The sequence below is a fragment of the Myotis myotis genome, unplaced genomic scaffold (assembly GCF_014108235.1).
Source record: "Myotis myotis isolate mMyoMyo1 unplaced genomic scaffold, mMyoMyo1.p scaffold_m19_p_12, whole genome shotgun sequence".
Classification (NCBI taxonomy): Eukaryota; Metazoa; Chordata; class Mammalia; order Chiroptera; family Vespertilionidae; genus Myotis; species Myotis myotis.
Window position 1 is genome coordinate 20,964,856 of NW_023416316.1, and position 12,573 is coordinate 20,977,428.

General features: G+C 51.5%; 1 protein-coding gene across 6 annotated transcripts in view; it reads left to right on the plus strand.

Moving 5' to 3' along the window:
* The window catches only part of ABCA1 (ATP binding cassette subfamily A member 1), a 114,407-nt gene that overhangs the window by 74,956 nt on the left and 26,878 nt on the right, over window positions 1-12,573 (plus strand). For 5 of the 6 annotated variants that reach the window (XR_004971195.1, XM_036330156.1, XM_036330153.1 and 2 more), the window contains 12 exons: window positions 294-407; window positions 1,819-1,990; window positions 2,988-3,119; window positions 3,727-3,869; window positions 4,023-4,160; window positions 5,059-5,279; window positions 6,605-6,683; window positions 7,509-7,711; window positions 8,798-8,846; window positions 9,016-9,129; window positions 10,148-10,296; window positions 11,850-11,974. Coding sequence is in view for 5 of the 6 variants with exons in the window: in XM_036330156.1 (XP_036186049.1) it covers window positions 294-407; window positions 1,819-1,990; window positions 2,988-3,119; window positions 3,727-3,869; window positions 4,023-4,160; window positions 5,059-5,279; window positions 6,605-6,683; window positions 7,509-7,711; window positions 8,798-8,846; window positions 9,016-9,129; window positions 10,148-10,296; window positions 11,850-11,974 (1,639 nt within the window). In the remaining variant the exon portion in view is untranslated. Of the gene's footprint in view, window positions 1-293; window positions 408-1,818; window positions 1,991-2,987; window positions 3,120-3,726; window positions 3,870-4,022; window positions 4,161-5,058; window positions 5,280-6,504; window positions 6,578-6,604; window positions 6,684-7,508; window positions 7,712-8,797; window positions 8,847-9,015; window positions 9,130-10,147; window positions 10,297-11,849; window positions 11,975-12,573 lie in introns of all 6 variants that reach the window. The other variant, XM_036330155.1, reaches the window with a different exon arrangement.

A 12,573-nucleotide genomic window follows, 5' to 3' on the forward strand; every position in this document is an offset into this window, starting at 1 on the left:
TCCACTTACTGGCTGAGTGATCTTGGGTAGAGGAATTATCCCTCAGTTTCCTCCTTTCTAAAATAGGAACGACAGCTGTGTCATGGGGTGGTTGGGAGATTCAAAGAGGTGCAAACTTATGTCATACAAAGTAGGTCTCATCAAATGGTAGCTCCCCCTCCCCCCTTCCATTCCAGCCTGTCCTGTCTCGTCTCCGAAGGAAGGCAGCGCAAGGAGAGAGAGGGTCTGGTTGGGAAATCTCAGGAATGTTGGAATGTGGCCGAGCTTGATTCATACCTGTGCTTTGCTTTCAGGCCAGTATGGAATCCCCAGGCCCTGGTATTTTCCTTGCACCAAGTCCTACTGGTTGGGTGAGGAAAGTGATGAGAAGAGCCATCCTGGTTCCAGCCAGAAGGGCGCATCTGAAAGTGAGTGCTGCTGCCCCCACTGACTGCTGGGGGCAAGAGTCTAAAACCACTCCTTGTCCCTTTCCCAGGTCTCCCAAGCTGTTTGTGTCAGTGCTGTTGACTTGTCAGAGAGTCAGCATCTGAGTCCCTGAGGCGTGTTTTCTTGGCTTCTTGGGAAGTGACTCTAAGCCTCCTCCTCCACCCTCCCCACCACCCCTCCACTTTTCATGCCATCGTAATGAGAAGAAGGAAGAGACAAATACAACTGTGATTGTGGAACCGTCCTCTCACTGCCTGCCTGACCATGGAGACAGCTGTAGGAACCGGTGGCTGACACCACGTGGCTGCCACGGGCTCAGCCTGGGCTTCTTAGTGTTCTCACCTTCGTTAGCCAGAGCCTAATCCTCTCCTGGGTCCTGACCTGCTGGTGGTGATGCCTATAGTTCAGCAAAGGCTCTGCCTTCTGGGCTCTGCTCAGGTTCTTGGAGGGAAGTTACAAAAGGAAACTTGTATCTTTCACCCAGTTTTCTCCAATAGTGACACCTAACATAACTATAGGACAATCTCAAAACCTTGAAATTGACATTGGTCCATTTCACACACCTTCAGATTTTATGCACTCGTGTTACATGCACTTGTGTGTGTATGTGTGTGTGTGTGTTTGTTAAGTTCTGTGCAGTTTTATCACTTGTATAGGTTCATGTAATCACTGCTTCAGTCAAGATGCAAAACTGTTTTTTTCACCACAAGCTCCCTCCTGTGACCCTTTCATAGCCACAGCCCTTCTTCCCCATTCTGTGACATCTGTCAATCAAGATTCTGTTCTCCACTTCTATAATTTTATTATTTCCATAACGTTATATAAATGGCACCTTACAATATATAATCTTTTGAGATTGGATTTTTATTCTGTGTAATTCCCTTGAGATCCATCTAAGTTGTGATGTGTATCAGCAGATTGTTCTTTTTCATTGCTGAGGAGTACTCCACAAGATGGCTGCACCACAAGTGTCATGCCACTTCAGATGTGTTTTTTAAAGAGCTTTTAGCATCTTATATTTTAACTGATTGTTAAGTCTTTTCCCCCTACAGGACTGATCCTCCTGTATCATTGTGTTCCCATCACCAACACCAGTGCCCAAATGGGCCCTAAGTAAATACAGGGGTGGGCAAAAGTATGTTTACAAGTTGTGAGTACGTGAAACAGAGTTTATTCTTGTACTATTCTTTATTTATCAGCTATTATATTACTTATGTATTATTATTAGCCTACTTCTGTGCACCCCTGTATTTATAGCCTGTCCTCCTTCCTGGAGAACCAGAAGGGGCCATGGAGAGGGGACAGTTCTTAAAGTACAAGCCCAGCTGCTGGTCTCCACAGGCCGTGCGTCATTGTCTTCTGCATTCGTTCCTGTGTTCTCTCTTCTCACAGTCTGCATGGAGGAAGAGCCCAGCCACCTGAAGTTGGGTGTGTCCATTCAGAACCTGATGAAGGTTTACCGAGATGGCATGAAGGTGGCTGTCGATGGCCTGACTCTGAATTTCTACGAGGGCCAGATCACTTCCTTTCTGGGCCACAACGGAGCCGGGAAGACCACCACCATGTAAGAGGGCGTGGTTCTCTCAGAATCAGCCCCAGGGCGGTCCTTGAGCACAGTTAGAAATCCATCCCTAAGCACACTGCGTTGGTCACTGGGGCAAGCAAGGGCAGGACACATGAGGAGAAGATGAGTGTAAAAATGCTATCTAATCAGATGGTGCTTTCCAAAGGCCAGGTTTACTATATGTTATTGATTCAGCCTACAACAGTCTGGGTGCCTTTTCCTGACCGTTCCCATTCAGTTCTCGGCAGTGTGCTTGGAACGTGAAGTTCTCACAGCTCTGAGAAAGGTTCTCTTTTGGAGCTGCTTTGCCCAGAAATGTGAGACAAGAAAGATTAGATGTGTTGGAGGGAGGTAGCATTTTCCAGGAACTCTGTCCCTAAGCAGCTGTGAGAAGCAGCTGGGCAGCTGGCTGTATGCTTGTCTTCCCTGGACCTACGAGGACCTTCTAGTGGGCAGCTTCCAAAGGGCGCGAAGGCCATGGAAACAACAGAATTAGCCTTAGCGGCTTTCAGTGTGGTCCCTCAGCCATTGCAAAGGATATGTCATTGGGGGTGACCTTTTTCTATTTTATCTTCTTTTAATGCAAAACCAATATATTACAAACACTGCAGAAAATCCTTAAAAGGCGTACAAAAATCCTACCATTAACACAAACAAAATTGTTTTTATCTGGAATAATTTCTTGTTGTTCATCCATTTTATGTGGACATGATCGTAGGCATGCAGAATCCATGTCCGAACCTAGTTTCCAGTGCAAATTGGAGTTCATTAAAAAATGCTCGTACTGAGGTGGTCACTTTGAATACATGGCCCACACATAGTCAGTCACTAAAGCGAAGGCTTGTTTGCTTTGTGGGGTGTCAGAGTCCATTAGGAAGGAGTCGGGGGTGGGAGGCTTGATGCCTCTGCTCTGTGCTGGCTTTGCAGCCGGGTATGGAGCGTTTCTGGGAAGGTGGGGCTTCACGCTGACTCCTGGACTCGAACATTCTGTCCTCAGGTCCATCCTGACTGGGCTGTTCCCTCCCACCTCGGGCACCGCCTACATCCTGGGGAAAGACATTCGCTCCGAGATGAGTACCATCCGGCAGAACCTGGGGGTCTGCCCCCAGCACAATGTGCTCTTTGACATGTGAGTACCAGCAGCACAGGAGGGCGGAGCCCCTCTGGACGTGTGGGGTCATGAGTCAGGGGCGGAGGAGGACCTAAGCGTTTTATGCTCTTTGGTGGTGTCCTCGCCTGGACACTTGGAGACCTGGTTGTCCCTCAACTTTAGGAAAAGGAGGAGGTAAACTGTAGGATGGGAGATGTTCCATCAGCCCCGCCCGAGGATGAGGGCTTGGGCAATGGTGCTGTCCATTGCTGTCTTTCTGGAGGGTCGATGGGCCTGTCCTCTCTCCTGCCACAGCCCTCCCTGATGCTGGGTTGTCCCACCAGCAAGTAGGAGGTCCCCCAGGGAGCCCTGTGGTGGAGCAGAGAAAGACCTGGGCTCTGTAACCTGGGCCAAGGACTTTATCCTTCTGAGCCCAATTTCCTTTTGTGTGAAGCGAGCAGCTCATGCTCATGCTCTCCACAGGGCTCTCTCCCTTCTCTGAGGGTCTGAGGGCCTTTGAAGTTCAGGGGGGCAGCTCCAGGTTAATGCAGAGCCAGCTTCTCGGTTGGTTGGCGGGGTTCCAGAGAGACCCTGTATTCCGGAGCGTCCTGCAGGGCCCAGGGCTGAGCTGCCCCTCTGTCCCCAGGCTGACTGTGGAAGAGCACATCTGGTTCTACGCCCGCCTGAAAGGCCTCTCAGAGAAGTTTGTGAAAGCGGACATGGAGCAGATGGCCCTGGATGTCGGTTTGCCACCCAGCAAACTGAAAAGCAAAACCAATCAGCTGTCAGGTGAGGCCTAGAGCTGCCTTCCCTCCCCTCTTCCCTTTACCCGCCCCCCCCCCTTCCCCCGGCCTGTCCCTGGATGGTCTGGGTGCCTCCATTCTTCTCTCGCCGCTTCTGCCCTGCCTCACTGTCCTCAGCCTCCCTCTCTCCTGCTTACAGGTGGAATGCAGAGAAAGCTGTCTGTGGCCTTGGCCTTTGTTGGGGGATCCAAGGTTGTTATTCTGGATGAGCCCACAGCCGGCGTGGATCCTTACTCCCGCCGGGGAATATGGGAGCTCCTGCTGAAATACCGGCAAGGTAAACGATGTGCATTTATCCTGTGTTGTGGGCTGGGAGGGAAGAAGGGAGGAAGAGGCTCGAGAAGGATGGCCATAGCTAATGGCTGTTCTTGCTAGAGCAACAGAATTGCTTCTCAAGGAAAATGCGGAACTCGTTTTCTGAAAGCTGTGCGCCGCCCCCCCCCCCCCCCCCCCCCCCCCCCGGTGTGTAGGGGGAGGCCTGGTTTATAGGATGCTTAAAGTTTACGCTTCATGACCTCGGGGTCTGCAAGAAGAAGGGAAACGGGATAACGGGCATCTCCTTTGGGCTCCCACGCCCCCCCCCCCCCATCTCTAGTAAAAACGTACCCACGTGTCATATAACCATGTCCCCTCTTGACTGAGGTCCCTGAGAGCAGAGGATGTGTCCTTGTTCATCTCTGTCCCCAATATGGTGCATTAAATGTATGTTTGTCGAAAGAGTGGATGCATAAATGAGTGGGTGGGGGACGTGCAGGGGCATGATTGGCAGTCTGCTTAGAGATTTAGATGATACGTAAGGTTGCCACCTTATGGTTACAAGGAGGAGTACAGGCTTTGGAACCAGCCCTGGCTGGCCCTGAGGCCTAGGAAAAGCCATTTAACTTGCCTCAGTTTCGTTACCTGTGATAACAGTCGAGCCTACCCCAGGGAGGATTAAGTTAAAGGAGAATGCATGTAGACCACCTAGCACACTGCCTGGCAGGTCGTCTTCCCCGAATGTTCGTTTTTATTTTTACGAGGATGCAGCAGCTATGCCCACAGCTTAGTGGTCCTGGCCACCAGCCTGCCAGGTCTTTCTCCCATGCTTCCCCCTGCTAACATTTTAGCTCTAGCCACTGCAGTCAGTGCACATCGACAGGTCTCACCTGTCCCGTGTCCTTGTGTTTGCGCCGCAGGCCGCACCATCATCCTCTCCACACACCACATGGACGAAGCAGACATCCTGGGGGACAGGATCGCCATCATTTCCCACGGGAAGCTGTGCTGCGTGGGTTCCTCCCTGTTCCTGAAGAACCAGATGGGAACCGGCTACTACCTGACCCTGGTCAAGAAGGACGTGGAGTCCTCCCTCAGCTCCTGCAGAAACAGCAGCAGCACCGTGTCGTACCTGAAAAAGGTGAGCTGCCGCCTCTGCTGGTGCGGGGGCTGGTGCGGGGGCTGGCGGAGGTCGGGGAGTCGGGACTTGCTGGCTGAGAAGGGCTTGTCTCCCTCTACCCCCTCCGCCAAGTTGGTGCTGTGGTTCCCGTGGAATCACATCATCCCGCATACGTGGAAGGCTCGGGAGGCCTCTGTTCCCATAGTGTGAGCTCCGTTGAATTCCTTTTGCGTTTTCCTGTGGAAGCACGTGGGCTGGGTGATGGAGGAGGTCCTTAGAGGACTTTGTTATGTTGGAGAAAAGAGACTTGCGTGGCTGCAGGAGGCCCTGCTGCTCCTATCATGACCTTGCCATCGCAGTGACCTCACCTTTCAATCTGCAAAGCTGCTGTTTACTGAGCACCAAGTTCATGCCAGACACTCAGTCTAGCAGACTCTGAACACAAAAGAGAATGATGGTGATAATTCTTTGTAGCGTTTGCTGTTACTTACACATTTTTTTAAAAAAAGTCATCTCAAAGTGCAGAGTAACCCTGGGAATAAGATACTGTAATTACTGTCCACGATGAGGGAAAGGAGGCTGATAGTGGCTTGGTAGTTTATTCAAGTTCAATCAGCAGGTAAATAATGGAGGTGGGACCAGAACCCAATAACCAAGGACGTTTTCCTCTGGACCACAGTACATGCCTGAGATTCGTTAATGTGCTGAAACCCGTGGCACGTAAAACCTTTACATCCCAACCTTGAGCTCCTGTCCACTTGCTTTTCACTAGCACCAGGTTATCCCAAGTGTGTTCTGAAAAACGTCCGCACTGGGATCACGTTCGGGAGCTTGTTAGAAATGCAGAAACTTGGGCCACCCTGGGACGGCTCAGGATCTGCATTTAATCATAGTGCCCTGGTAATTAAACAAACACACATGAGAGCTTGAGAAGCACTGACTAGACATCTAGCCAGATAACTCCCATGCTCAGCCGGCCGAGGGCCTGCTCACGGTACCCATTGGTGGCCATGGTTCTGTGGATGGCGCTGCGTCCCGACTCCCACCTCCAGGAGGCGGCCATCCCCACGGCACACATGTCGTACTGTGGCCCAGAAGCCTGGCCGCCCCGTTGCATGCCTCTCGGGAGAAGCTTTCTGCTCTAGTTCTCACACACAGAGCCTCTTGGAGCCCTCCCTGGCGAAGGTGGTGGTGGCTGTGCCTTGCCTGGTCCCTGACCCATTCTCACCTCCTTCTTTGCCATCAGGAGGACAGTGTTTCTCAAAGCAGTTCTGATGCTGGCCTGGGCAGCGACCATGAAAGTGACACGCTGACCATCGGTAAGGACTCTGGGGTTTCTTATTCAGGTGGTGCCTGAGCTTCCCCCAGCTGGGCAGAGTGGAGGCAGAGGAGGAGAGGTGCAGAGGCTGGTGGCGCTGACTCAAGGTTTGCTGCTGGGCCGGGCTGGGCGGCTGTGGGAGAGGGTGCAGCTTGGTGGCGGGTTGGCCTCACGCTTGCTGGGAAGCCTGGAGCTTGGTCTGGGAGCTGACTGGGCAGGGCCTCAGAGAGCTGAGATGATTGGGGGTGAGGGGATCCCTTAGCGGGGGGGGGGGGGGGGGTGTGAATCTGGCTGGACACTGGAGACCAGGGATGCGGAGCTCAGGGCCAGGCCACTGGGGAGGGACTAGAGCTCAGGTCCTAGGGAGGCTGAGAGCCCAGGAGAACAGGAATAGCCTGCTGTGTTTGCTCCCGACGTGTGTGGCGGGGAGGCCAGCATCACCAGTAGCGAGGATGCAACAGAAGCCTGTACCTCGACCCTCGCTGCCCAGTCCTCCTCGCCAGCATTCTCCAGGGAGGAGACTCCTTCCATGGACTGTCTGATTAGGCTTCTATTGAGATAGATATAAGGATCTTTCTAGGGGAAGGTGAAGAATCTTTTCAAGTTTGTTTAGTCAAGTTTTCCGCTGAAGAATCCTAGAGCGTAGGCAATAGAAACCAGGCTTTCAAGCTGAGTCATCCGTCCACCCACCCATCCACCCATGCACTGAACCTACGATGGACCTGGTTTGGGGGATACAAAGACATAGTTCTTGCCCCCAGGAACTCACGGCCAGAGATGAACATGTGGCATGACTTAGGGATCTGAGACAGGTGCGGCGCATGGCTAGTGGAGTTCTGAGGGGTAGGCAGAGGGAGAAGGCAGGGAATGGCCGGCCCTCAGTATGGGGCCTCTGCGCTGGCTGAGCCGTCTGTGTGCTTTGCTCCCCACAGACGTCGCCATCATCTCCAACCTCATCCGGAAGCACGTGGCCGAGGCCCGGCTGGTGGAAGACATCGGGCATGAGCTGACCTATGTGCTGCCCTACGAAGCTGCCAAAGAGGGCGCCTTTGTGGAACTCTTCCACGAGATCGACGACCGGCTCTCGGACCTGGGCATCTCCAGCTACGGCATCTCAGAGACGACCCTGGAGGAAGTAAGTTCAGGGCCCGGCCGTCAGAACAACAGGGCCAACAGTGCGAAGGCCAGACACGCAGCCTGCGTTTCCACTGGGAACGGGTTACCCTGGAACTGCTCACGGAGTCCCGAGGTCACTGGCATCCGGGCAGGGTCAGCCTCCGTGAACCCTTTAAGGTTGTAGTGGGCGATAGTGGGAAAGAAGTATTAGGATTGCTTCCTGGTGTGAGCGCATCACGGCCAGGCCTACGAGGTGGCCGGCATTTATGAAACTCTGTTTGTGCCAAGTGCTAAGCTTGGTGTCTTTTTTCTTTTCTTTTCTTTTTTTTTAAGTCATTGCAACTCCATTGAACCATCATAGCAAGATGAGAAAGTAGACACGCAGGGATGCTGAGTGAGGATTTGAAAAGGGGTTTCGGGCTTCAGAGCCTATATTCCCTTTAGGGACACACATCCCAGGCCTTGAGGGCTGTAAGGTTGTCTGGCCCAGGGACCCCCAAGCTTGACTGTGAGGCAGAGTCCTCTGGGGATATCAGCGACGACCAGAACGCCCAGGCTCAGCTGCAGGGCTTCGAATCGGAACTTCTGGAGGGAAGGCCTTGCTGTCGGTGCTTCTGTTGTGTGCTTCTGCGGCAGTGGCCTGTAGATCCGTTTGGAAGTCATTGGTCCAGTTCAGAGTCTCTTCTGGGGTCTGGACCCCTGCCACAGCACTTCAGGAGAAGGGAAACCCATTGTCTCCTGATCGTTCTGTCCTGGATCATGTCTCACGGCGCTAGTCCACTCCAAGACTTGGGGCCATATGCCTGGAAGAAGCCACTCGGCTCATTCTATGTCGGTGGGGAACACATTTCTTCTGCTGCAGTGTCCTGAGGCCATAGCTTTAACGTGAAAATCAGTCTGGGTTGACAGTCCCGCCACTGAGGCTGTGTTCTTCGGTAAAAAAGGCTTCTCTCCCAAGTGACTGACCAAGTGGCATTAATAAGCGAAGCTTCTCCTTCCTGTGTTTAGGGCCTAGCATACCATTCGATGATGTAATCATCACAGCGGTGGTGGCTGCCGTCATCACATGCAGCCTGTAATAGTCTCAATTTCTCTTACTTTTCAGATATTCCTCAAAGTGGCTGAAGAGAGTGGAGTGGACGCCGAGACCTCAGGTAACCCTCCGGGGGCTGCACCCTGGGCTGTGCCTCCTGCAGGCTGCTCAGCTCACTGGGGCTAGGCCTTTCCCTTTGCATCTTTCGTGTATAAGTTCATTACGGATGCAGAGAGTTTATTTTGTAAAAAGTTAAATAAAGTGTGGGCATTCCTTCCCTTTGCCTTCAGATGGCACTTTGCCGGCAAGACGCAACCGGCGGGCCTTCGGGGACAAGCAGAGCTGCCTTCACCCCTTCACTGAGGACGATGCTGTCGATCCCAATGATTCCGACATAGACCCAGGTCCGTGTGGGCGAGATCTGTGTTCCACATCTTGAAACTCGCGTGTTCCCTCGTGTGTTCTTCTCTGGGGTTATCTTTTGGTGGCCAGGATGGTAGATGCCTGCAGGGTCCCAAGGGAAGTGGGAAAATGAGAAAAGCCACTCTCCCTTTTCCAATGTTGCCCATGCCGTCCAGCCTGAAGGAGAAAGCCCACCCTCATCACTGCCTTCCCTGAGCTGGGGTCTTCCTCCCAGGATGCCCATCAATCCTCTGAGTCCATTTAGTATCTTTTCTGTGGAGTCCCAGTTTCTTGCACACCTCGGGTGTTGAGCTGTTGAATAAATCTTCTTTGAATGGGCGGATGATTTTGAAAGACCCAGAAGGGTGATTTTGCTTTTAGACTCACCCGTGCCCTAGACTTAGATCTTTTGGATGAGTGTGTCTCCCTGTGTGTTTGACTGGGATGGAGAAAGGGAGGCAAGAAATCAAGCTGATACTGGTAAGATGACAGTTAGGAAATCATTTCTATGGAATGTTTAAGAACAGAAACCTGTCTGGCTCTCCCTGCTCATGCGAGTGTGTGACTCTCCTGCTCTCCCTGACTTCAGACACTGTCTGTACTTAGGTCACTTGACTGTGTCTACCTTTTACCAAAAGTCTAATAGATGGGAGACAGATTGCCATTGTGTGTCCTCAAGGGTGTCAGCCTGTGTTCACGGCCCGTTTCACAGAGTATTCCGTAAGCAATCGGGGATGACCCGATTCATCTGAACAACTGGCTGTAACACCCAGTCACGTGTGAACACATCTCTTCACTGTCTCGGGCGCCTTCGTTTCCTGCTCTCATCAGATGAGAACAAAAGGCCGAGCCTGCTGTGGGAGTCCTAACATTTTCTTGGATGTGAAAGTCCTTTACTCCTGAGATACTTTCCCCTCCAAACTCAACCTCCAAGATGGTTCCTGCAGGTGCGGGAGGAAGGAGCACGGTGACGTCCAAGTGCTTCAGATGGTAGGTGACCTTCATGTTGGCTTCTTGCAGAATCCAGAGAAACAGACCTGCTCAGCGGGATGGATGGCAAAGGCTCCTACCAGGTGAAGGGCTGGAAACTCACTCAGCAGCAGTTCGTGGCCCTTCTGTGGAAGAGGCTGCTGATTGCCAGGCGGAGTCGGAAGGGATTCTTCGCTCAGGTGAGCAGTGCTGTTGCAGGCCCAGGACTTGGGCTTCCTCACGCCAGAAGGCAGGAGAGCATCATGGCTGTGAGATGGGAGCTGGAGCCAGATTGTCTGTATTTCCACCCCAGAGCTGCTTCTCCCCACTCATGTATCTGCTGGCAAGTTAGTTCTTCGTGCCTCAATCTCCTCATCTGTAAAATGGGGATACTAATAGTACCTATGACATAGTAGTTGTGCTGAGAATGGGCCTCACATTAGTAATTACTGTATGTGTTTGTGTGTGTGTATTTATTGTAGAGGAGAGCATAACTAGGACGGAGTTTTTCATAACTTGAGCAATGATAGGACCAGATGCACTTGACACATCAACTGATTGGAAACTTGGTTTTTCTCTAAATGATGCTTAACTGCAAACTGATAGGAAAGATAACCAGTCGGAAACTTCTGATGGAGAAGCCTCCTTACACTGTTGCCTGCCTGGCAGCGCCAGCTTGCTGACTCACTTGGTTAGAGGGAATAACATCATTGCTCTCCAGAGAAGGTGTCTGCAGAGACCCTTCCCTGCAGACTGAGTGGGTGATGTAGAGTAAGAATCGAGCAGACCGTCCTGGATTTGAATCCTGGTTCTGCTGAGTGAACTCGGGCAGGTTTCTCCGTCTCTCTCAGCCTCAGTGCCCTTGTTTGTTGATTGGTGATAATGACACTACTACTTAGGGTGGTAATGATCATTAAATGAAGTCATTCTCTTTACAGTACTTTTCCATGGAATTACTCACTCAGTGATAATTTTTAGCATTGAAACCCCAGAACATTAAAACCATGGGTATTATTTGAATCTTTCAGTTCTTTTTTAAGGATAAATTTCTCAGGAATAAGTAGAAGGAGCTTAGAGTTTACTTATCTAAAGTATGTAAAAGTCGTTTTCAGAGAAGGTAGAGTGTAAAGTTTGAGGTGGTTGAGTAAGGATTTAGATAATTATATGTTTGAGGCTGTGGGGGAGACAGTGGCTGCTGTTCCCTTTCAGTGGAGACAATGTGGAGAGTGGCTTTTTAAATTTATTGTCACAATATGGGTCTGAATGGGTCAGCTAATCTCAGTCTACAGATTATTAATGAGAAAACTGAGGCCAGAGGGGGAAGTGACTTCTCATGGATACACTTGTAGGGACAGAACAGCTTCAGGTCTCTGGCTCCCGGTCCTTCCTCTGAGCTGAGCTGGGCTCATGGTCCAGCGTGGTCTTCCCCAGGTTTTCAGGAGGCAGAGGGCAGGACCCAATGTTTTGAGTCACCCCGACGCATGACCACTGTTTACTCTCAGCTTGATGCCTCTGCCAGGTGGCCGTAGCCTCTGGCCTTGTGTTTCCAGCTTCCAGGGATGCCCAGGAGGGAAGAGGTTTAATGTTCAGGCTCCATGCTTCCAACTCCGTGCCTCGGTGGAGCCTGGCCATGGGCCTTGCACTCCTCACCTGCGTGCCGGCTGGTCTGGGAGGCTTGTCCCATGGCTGCCTTTCTAACATTTGTCTTCTACGGTTTCTCTTCCCTCTGCTCCCCCCACCCCCCTGGTTATAGATTGTCCTGCCAGCTGTGTTTGTCTGCATTGCCCTGGTGTTCAGCTTGATCGTGCCACCCTTTGGCAAGTACCCCAGCCTGGAACTTCAGCCCTGGATGTACAACGAACAGTACACATTCGTCAGGTATGTGTTTGCCTTCTGCGCCCAAGGAGAGAGGACAGCTCGAGCAAACCACGGTGTCTGCTCTGCGGAGGGCCGGGGGAGGTGGGCTCAGGAATCACACCGTGGAACAGGCTGTGGCTGAAGAAATAAGCCAGTCGGTCCCCTGCTGCCGCATTTGCTCTCCTTTCCTCTTCCTCCTGCTGTTGTCAGGAACAGGCGTGCGTTTTATGTAAATGATCTGCCCTTGAAAATAATCTAGGATCGAGCTATACTGTGTCTGGATTTTCATTTTGTGGTTTAACACAGGGCTTCCAGACACTGTCAACGCTCTTGTTTTTTGCACAGTACAATGCGTGCATTCACTACCTAGACTTTTTAGTTGTGGATAGTAGCTATTGTCTGTGCTTTGGACAAAAATACCAGCTACTCTATAACAATCCAGTGCTTCAAACAAAAGGACCAAGGGATTTCTCCATCTCCTTACACAAGGATTTTCTTCAGTCCTCTCGTAATTGTAGACAGGTAGATCTCAGAAGCAGTCAAGCAGTAGATCTGTTTCAGTGATGTAAAAGAGACGCTGTATTGAAAAAAAAAAAAAAAGACAGAAAAAATACGTAAAC